This window comes from Pan paniscus, chromosome X (genome assembly GCF_029289425.2).
Source record: "Pan paniscus chromosome X, NHGRI_mPanPan1-v2.0_pri, whole genome shotgun sequence".
NCBI classification, from domain to species: Eukaryota; Metazoa; Chordata; class Mammalia; order Primates; family Hominidae; genus Pan; species Pan paniscus.
Genome location: NC_073272.2, coordinates 119,165,522 through 119,174,428, shown reverse-complemented (window position 1 = coordinate 119,174,428; position 8,907 = coordinate 119,165,522). Strand labels below are relative to the sequence as shown.

The following is an 8,907-nucleotide window of genomic DNA, read 5'->3' as shown; positions in this document are numbered from 1 at the left end:
GCGGAGGTTGCAGTGAGCCAAGATTGTGCCATTGCACTCTAGCCTGGGCAATAAAGGGAGACTCAGTCTTGAAAAAAAAAAAAAAAGAAATATGTGCTATAGTAATACATGGGCTTCTTAACATAGTTCTATTTGTGAACTTATAACTAATATAATTTAAAGGGAGTGTGTAAATAATATATGGAGACATCTGCATCAACTGTAATGTAATATGAAGCCATCTATGATTTCTATTAGTGACCAAGTCACGAGTACTGCTAATGCCACTGTGGTCTGTTGCCTACATTCCTAAATAAAGAAAGCATTACATTTCATTAAATTTGGTGAAAATAAAGTTGTATTTTCCCATTCAAGTTCATGGGATCCTCTGAATTCTATACATGGACTCTTGTGGACTCCAGGTTAAAAACCCTTGCTGTAATCCGTTGGTGTAAAAATGCTTGAGGTGACTGCAAATATACATGGAGGTTTTTGCGTTTATTTATTTACTTTTTCTTTTTTGAGATGGAGTTTTGCTCTTGTTGCCCAGGCTGGAGTGCAGTGGCGCAATCTCGGCTCGCTGCAACCTCCGCCTTCAGGGTTCAAGAGATTCTCTTGTCTCAGCCCCCCCAGTAGCTGAGATTACAGGCGCCCACCACCACGCCTGGTTAGTTTTTTTGTATTTTTAGTAGGGACGGGGTTTCACCATGTTGGCCAGGCTGGTCTCGAACTCCTGGCTTCAAGTAATCCGCCCGCCTAGGCCTCCCAAAGTGCTGGGATTACAAGCGTGAGCCACCACGCCCAGCTTATTTTTATGTTTATTTTATTTACTCATCAAAAAGGAAAGGTTTTTGCTTTTAAATGGGGAAAAGGATGAAAACGGGGAACACTAGCATCCCAAACGCATGTTATTAATTATTGTACATCTTGCCAAAGGCGGGCTACAACGTCAGGCTGGACTTCTAGCAGCCAAGGAAGAGGTTCTGTCCCTAACTTTCTGAGTTGAAAACTTTGGCAACCTTCCGCCTAGTCGAAAACCCCTAGGCTTACATAAGCGTCCACGTGGTCCAACCCCCTCCAACTTCTCCGGCTTCCTCCGACACGACTGTCCCTTCCCACACCTCCCAGCCAGGCCGAAATGACTCGTAACCCTCTGGGAAAATGGCACTTACTCTCCGCCTGCCGAGCTCAGACCCGGCGTTCCGAGTCCCCGGCGCCCGGAAGTGACGGTCGCTTCCCCTGCCCTCCCTTAGGGTTAGTCCCGCCCAATCGGCTCCTTAATTTTTCGGAGGGGCTTCTACTTTGGCATTTATCACGGGCTGTCTGCCTCACTTACGAAGCAGGGTGCCCCTAGCACACTGCCGGGCCCCTGGGGGAACGCACTTAGGGAAGCAAAGCAAAGCTAACTGCATTTGGCAGAAACCAGCGCGCTTTCCCACGGCGCCACGGGAGCGCATCGCTAGACAGAGAAGGCACTAGAAGAGGCGGTCGGTGCATAGCGTCACCTCCTAAGCTCCGCCCATCGGAAGCGCCTTCTAAGCTCGTTCTTCCGCCAGCTTCCTTTCTCTTCCTTTCTCCGCCATCGTGGTGTGTTCTTGACTCCGCTGCTCGCCATGGTAAGTCCATCGGCCCCCATCGGCCCCCATCGGCCCCGGGGTGGCTTCCCAAAACCCGAGGCCGCTGCCAGGAAATGCCTGGGCCGCGCGGAGCGTCGAGGGGCTGGAGCCTTTTAAAGGCTTTTTCAAGAAAAGATCCAGTTCGGCCACTGTTGTCTTTCGTGGCCTGGAGGGAAGCTAGTGAGCCAGCGAGCAACCTGGAGAGGGACGGGCTGCGCTGCGGCCGCGGATTCAAGGGGGCTCTTTCTTTGCCCGGCCGCTGCCGAGTCGGGCAGGGATTCCGGTTTCCCTTCGCTTGTAGCGAACTCGTTCTGGAGGCGGGGGGTGGGAGGTGGCAGCCACCCCCGAAATCGTGGCCTGACTGTGGGCTGCCCGTGGCATGCGCAACGTGGAGGGTAATCAGGAGGGTATTGTGGGCTACTGGTTTTCGAAAAGGGTTTAGCTTGGCGTGGAGAAGCGAACCGCATTTTTAGATCCCAGGACTTTTGTTTCGAGGACGTTTATTCAGAGACTTGAGCGTCACCCCGTGGAAGCGCCTAGAACAAGGGGTGTTTTGCGAACCTGTGTGTCATTCTGGCCTTCTTAGTAAATGGCAGCAGCGAACCAGTCACTCTTTACTGGGAAATGTAAAATGTTGATTTCTAGATATGGAGGCGATAAGTACTGGTATTTTATTACTTGTCAAGTAATAGTTTATTACTTGACAAAGTTTACAACTGCTACTGTGGATGGGGGACGGGGTGTAATCTTTGCCTTCTTTGTATTGGCTCCCATTATTATGCAAGGGTATGTTCGTCCAGGTTGGCCAGGCATTAAACCTGCATCCGTGCCAATTTTGCAAGATTATTCTGTAGATTTGGGGGAGTATTGGGGTTGGCCTTAGATGAAAGCCAAAAGATGCAACTAGAAATTGAGACAGTCATCCTTGGAAAAGTGACATTTCATTTATTTTTAAATTTAAAAGTTTATTTTTTTAGCCAGTGAAATTTAGCAGTAGAGATAGAGTTAGGATTAATACCGAAATGGTGAGTAGGTTAGATCTTCTGAATGTCAGGGACTTTCCCTAAGTCTTAATTACCCTCCCAATGACACTTGAAAAGTACGTACCCCTATTTTACAAAGTAGAGCACTGAGATTCGTTGACTTGCAAATGGTAGATAGGTGGTTCTGTTTGACTCAAAGCTGTGTTCTTCCCAGGAAGCCAGATTCCCTAGCCATTCCCAGTGTGGTCGTCTGAGTACTTGGGGGACCGCAGGGTAAATTGAAAGGTAGCCTCTGGCTGTGGAGCAGAAAGGACCTGGGTTTGAATCCTGGTTCTGCACATTGATGCTCTGATTTTGTGCATGTTTCTTAACCTGATTCCACTTATTTTATCTGAACGATGGAAACTGCGGTATCTGCCCCCAGAGAAGTTGTGAGGGTCAGAGACTTGCTTGGCTTGATGGCTTAGCATTGAAAAGATTTTGGGGCTGGGGTATGTGTTAAGCACTCAAATGTTGGTTTGAAGGAGTTCTTGACTTTGAATCATTCGGGCAGGCTCTAATATTGTCTAAATTGATTGCATTTTCTTCCCAGTCTTCTCACAAGACTTTCAGGATTAAGCGATTCCTGGCCAAGAAACAAAAGCAAAATCGTCCCATTCCCCAGTGGATTCGGATGAAAACTGGAAATAAAATCAGGTAAGACCTCCATCATACTGCTTATATTTTGCTAAATGTAAGAGCCACTGTGTCTGGCCAGGGTTACTTTTTGAGTATAAATACATGATTAAAATTGCATGCAATCCAATCCACCCTCTGACAGCATTCTCAAATTCGTTTTTAAAAACGTATTTCCTTTGTTTCTGCACTGCATCCAGCCCACATCTGGGCTTATGGGCAGATACTTCTCCAATACTTGTTAATTTCCTGGTCATCTTCAGTGTGAGCTAGGTCATAAGGTGGAAGGCTGTCTTATACACATCCTGGTGGGGAAGACCCAGTCAGTATTTTTAGGCTTTTTGTTTTTGTTTTTTGAGACGGAGTCTCGCTCTGTTGCCCAGGCTGGAGTGCAGTGGCACAATCTCAGCTCACTGCAACCTCTGCCTCCCAGGTTCAAGTGATTCTTTTGCCTCCGCCTTCAGAGTAGCTGGGACTACAGGCGTGCGTCACCACGCCCAGCTAAGTTTTATATTTTTAGTAGAGATGGTATTTCACTATATTGGCCAGGCTGGTCTCAAACTCCTGAGCTCAAGTGATCTGCCCCTCTCGGCTTCCCAAAGTGCTGGGATTACAGGCATAAGCCATTGTGCCCGGCCTTTGTTTTTGTTTTTTGAGACAGGATCTTGTTCTGTTTTACATGCTGCGTTGACACTATCTCCCTACCTACCAGACTCAAGTGACCCTCCCACCTCATCTCTCTGAGTAGCTGGGACTACAGGCACATGCCACCACACCTGGCTAATTTTTAAATTTTTTGTAGAGATGGGGTCTCTCTGTGTTGCCCAAGCTGGTCTTGAACTCCTGAGCTCAAGCAGTCCTCCTGTCTCACCCTACCAAAGTGCAGAGATTACAGGCGTGAGCCATCACACCTAGCCCAGTCTTTTAGATGTTTCTCTTTTCTAAAAAGAGACTAGAAAAGATTGGAAAACTGTCCTCTACTGCAGAAGTAGTTGATCTCAAAGGAAAAACATTACTAGAATTGCTATGAAGGACCTCCAAGGTCATCTAGACTAACTCCAGGGAAAGCTAGGCCTGAAACTCAGTCTCCTGCATGGCTTTTTCAGCCCATCGCTCTTTGGACCTGATGAGCCTTGAGACAGGTTTTGAAGGGAGCATCAAGAATCAGCGAGAGTTGCCCAAGGTTCAGCAGTCGCTCTCTCACCCAGGCTGAGTGCAGTGGTGCAACCCTCCCACCTCAACCTCCTCCTGAGTAGCTGGGACTACAGGCGTTCACCACCATGCCTGGCTAATTTGTGTACCTGTTGTAGAGATGGGGTTTCGCCATGTTGCCCAGGCTAGTCAAAGCACTTTCTCTTTTTTTTTTTTTGAGATGGAGTTTTGCTCTCATTGCCCAGGCTGGAGTGCAATGGTGTGATCTTGGCTTACCGCAACCTCTGCCTCCCAAGTTCAAGCGATTCTCTTGCCTCAGCCTCCCAAGTAGCTGGGATTACAGGTGCCTGCCACCACACCCGGCTAATTTTTGTATTTTTAGTAGAGACGGGGTTTCACCATCTTGGCCAGGCTGGTCTTGAACTCCTGACCTCGTGATTCACCCGCCTCTGCCTCCCAACATGCTGGGATTACAGGCATGAGCCACCGCGCCCAGCCAGAACTTGATTCGACTTGTATGGCAAAGCTAGTGGGATTGGTTTGCTAAGAAGACTTAAAGGGGTGGCTTCTTAGGGCTAAAGTTGAGGGCCTATTTCCTTGGTTCATTTAGCTAGTTAGACGTGAAAATTGCCACCCATTGTAATGTTATGGGCTAGTTAATTGCTTACCATTTATTTACTGGATACTAGACACTGTCCTTTATTATTTGATACATCTAGTTGAACGTGGGTTTCTCTGTGTCCTGCCTGATGGTGGGACCTGCTTGTGAAGAGTGAAAGAAGTATATATAAACCAGGCACAGTGCTTCATACTTATAATCCCAGCACTTTGGGAGAGGCCAACGCAGGAGGATTGCTTGAGGCCAGGAATTTGAGACCAGCCTGGGCAACATAGGGAGACCACCCCCGTCCATCTCTACCAAAAATATAAATTAGCTGGACTTGGTGGCACGTGCTTGTAGTCCTAACTATTTAGGAGGCTGAATTGGGAGGATCACTTGAGCCCAGGAGTTCACAGGCTGCAGTGAGCTGTGATCCGGTCACTGCATTGCAGCCTGGGCAACAGTGTGACCCTGTCTCAAAAAAAGAAAAATGTATGTAAAACTCAACGCCTAGTTCAATAAATAACCTGCTATTAAACTCTGTGGTCTCCTAGAATTGGGAAGGTATTTTGTACATAAGATTATATACCCTTGACCCAGATAATTGACCCAATGGAATGATTTTCATTGTCTTAGCTATCTTCCAGCGTTAAAAATGTTTTTGAAAGCAGGTTGCAATTACAGTGCTTCATTTTGTGGAAGTACTGCCATTATCCTGCTGAAAGAAAAGCCGTGTTAATCATTTTTGATTTTGCCTTTATGAGGGTAAAATCATGACAGATTGACATGGACAATTCTGGGATTGCTGTTTCCCTGCACTAGACGTGAATGGAGGAGTTGATCGATTGTAAAGATCATGCGAGGCCAAGTGCAGTGGCTCATGCCTGTAATCTCAACTCTTTGGGAGGACGAGGCGGGTGGATCTCGAAGTCCAGCCAGTTCGAGACCAGCCTGGCCAACATGGTGAAACCCTGCCTCTACTAAAAATACAAAAATACAAAAATTAGCTGGGTGGTGTTGGGGGGGCGGGTGACTCTGTCTCCAAAAAAATATCATGCAGGAGCTTTTATATGTTTGTGACCCATTATGAGGGGGTTCAGAGTATGTCTGTGTACCTCCAGGTCCATTGAATCAAAAGTGGGTACAAGTACACTTGGAGAGAGTGGGCTTCGCCACTACTCTGATCCCAGTTAAGAGCCTAGCCTTGAAATTATTTTGAGAGGATAAAACTTGACTTGGCTAGTTTTTAAACACATAGGGAATTATTTTTTTTACTCTCCAGAAAGAACTCCAAACTTGTTAAAGGAGAGAAAAGCAGTACCCTTTGTATTTTGTGGTACCTAAAAGGTTATGTGAATGGGAACAGCTACATTGCTGTCAGACTGCCTTTGTAACTTGACATTTTTTTCTGTGTAGGTACAACTCCAAAAGGAGACATTGGAGAAGAACCAAGCTGGGTCTATAAGGAATTGCACATGAGATGGCACACATATTTATGCTGTCTGAAGGTCACGATCATGTTACCATATCAAGCTGAAAATGTCACCACTATCTGGAGATTTCGACGTGTTTTCCTTTCTGAATCTGTTATAAACATGTTGGTTGGTTGGTTGCTGTTGTATTGTGGTTTGTCAATTACTGAATTCTCCCTTCCCTGCCAAACCTAATAACAACACTATCCAGTAGAACTTTCTGCAATGATAGAAATGTTCTCTGGCTACCATGTGCTTGAAGTGTGTTTAGTGTAAAGGACTGATTCTGTAAATTTTATTTTATTTTTTTTTATGTATTTATTTATTTTGAGACAGAGTCTGGCTCTGTTGCCCAGGCTGGAGTGCAGTGGTGCGATCTTGGCTCACTGCAACCTCCACCTCCCAGGTTCAAGCAATTCTCTTGCCTCAGCCTCCTGAGTAGCTGGGATTACAGGCGCCCCCCACCACATCCAGCTAATTTTTGTATTTTTAGTACAGACGGGGTTTCACAATGTTGGTCAGGCTGGTCTCGAACTCCTGACCTTGAGATCCACCCACCTCAGCCTCCCCAAAGTGTTGGGATTACAGGCATGAGCCACCACGCCCGGCCTCACATGAGTTTTACAATCAATCAACTCCCCCATTCACGTCTAGTGCAGGGAAATAGCAATCCCAGAATTTTATTTTTAGTAGAGACGGGGTTTCACCATGTTGGCCAGGCTGGTCTGGACCTCCTGACCTCAGGTGGTCCACCACCTCTGCCTCCCAAAGTGCTGGGATTACAGGCCTGAGCCACTGTGTCCAGCCATCTGCTGCCTGTTTTTGTACAGTCTGAACTATATGGTTCCTACATTTTTAAATAGTTGAAAGAATATTTTATGCCATCTGAAAATTGAAATACAAATTTCTGTCCATATAAAATGTTCTTGTTTCACAGCCATATGCATAACTTACGTATTATGTATATAAATGCACCCTTGTGCACAGAGATAATGTGGCCTGCGAAGCCTAAAATATTTACTACTTCGCTCTTTATGGAAAAAGATTGCCAACCCCTGTTCCTGGATTCAAGCGAGTTCACTTGTTTAAAAAAAATCTAGGTTAATTGTTGACATTGTAACAGGTAATGCCATTGCCTGACTTACTGAAGAGCTACAGCTGAGTGAATGTACACGGTGGAAATCTTGTGGATTTGAGCTTTTACCGGGTTAGTGCAGCTTCTTCGGTACCCCTTGCAGTTTCCCTGGCTGACGAATCATCAGGGAATTATGTTTAACATCTCAAAGAACCAGTAGCAACTTCATATTTAGAGAGATGCATTAACAAATTATTGGCCACCTTTGTGTCAGACACTGTTCTAGGTACTTGGGATTCATTGGTTGATAGACAAATTATGTGGCATGTTAAGTGGTAACAACGAATAGGCCAATATACAAACCTTAGCAGATCTTTTCTGTAGAAAACGTGAGAGGGAACAAAGCTCCCCCAAATACCAGTGGAATTAGGATTGAAACTGCAGCAACAAGGGAAAGAACAGGGTTTGGCTGTAACTCCCTGCCCAGTCGATGGGGGGCCTGTGCTGCCTGGAGATAGCTGAGAAGGCAGGTGGCAGAAGATGTGGGCTGCTGCATAAAGTGTGCAAGTGGTAATGGTGGGATTGCACAGTAAAGGGGTCCCTGCCTTACAACCACACTAGGAGGTTCAGATGAAAGCAATTCCGGCTGGGCACAGTGGCTCACACCTGTGATCCCAGCACTTTGGGAGGCCGAGGCAGATGGATCACCTGAGGTCAGGAGTTCAAGACCAGCCTCGCCAACGTGGTGAAGCCTCGTCTCTACTAAAAGTACAAAAATTAGTCGGGCGTGGTGGCGCGCGCCTGCAGTCCCAGCTACTCAGGAGGCTGAGGCAGGAGAATTGCTCAGACTCAGGAGGCAGAGGTTGCAGTGAGCTGAGATCACCCCACTGCACTCTAGCCTGGGCAACGGCAAGACTTGTCTCAAAAAAAAAAAGCAATTCCTAAGAGCATGGCGCTCACCAGAAGTGTGAAGAGTGAGCTCCAGAATACCAAGGAACTTAGGAGCTTTAAAGGGATCTTTGGAACCTATCTCCTGAACCCCTAGACTGCAATTTTTTCTTTTTTCTTTTTCTTTTCTTTCTTTCTTTTCTTTTTTTTTTTTTTTTTTGAGACGGAGTCTTGCTCTGTCACCCAGGCTGGAGTGCAGTGGCGTGATCTGGGCTCACTGCAACCTCTGCCTCCCGGGTTCAAGCAATTCTCCTGCTTCAGCCTCCCAGTAGTTGGGATTACAGGTGCCTACCACCATGCCCGGCTAATTTTTTATTTTTATTTTTTAGTAGAGATGGGGTTTCGCCATGCTGGTCAGGCTGGTCTCGAACTCCTGACCTCAGGTAATCCGCCTGCCTTGGCCTCC

General features: G+C 46.5%; 1 protein-coding gene and 1 non-coding gene across 2 annotated transcripts; both read left to right on the top strand.

Annotated features, from left to right (window-relative positions):
* The first annotated feature begins 1,395 nt into the window (after positions 1-1,395).
* On the top strand, positions 1,396-6,618 carry RPL39 (ribosomal protein L39). Its single transcript, XM_014343539.5, has 3 exons — positions 1,396-1,595; positions 3,171-3,274; positions 6,423-6,618. Exons 1-3 carry the CDS (start codon positions 1,593-1,595, stop codon positions 6,469-6,471), a joined length of 156 nt encoding a protein of 51 aa, XP_014199025.1. The 5' UTR covers positions 1,396-1,592; the 3' UTR covers positions 6,472-6,618.
* On the top strand, positions 5,671-5,802 carry LOC112438574 (small nucleolar RNA SNORA69). The gene has a single exon (XR_003026980.1). It is a non-coding gene; the product is annotated as a small nucleolar RNA SNORA69 (small nucleolar RNA).
* Positions 6,619-8,907: the final 2,289 nt, after the last annotated feature.

Bases quoted from the DNA above. Each gene is read 5' to 3' on its own strand.
- RPL39 (XM_014343539.5), top strand. The intron at 3,275-6,422 runs GTAAGACCTCCA...TTTTCTGTGTAG, and splicing joins AAAACTGGAAATAAAATCAG to GTACAACTCCAAAAGGAGAC.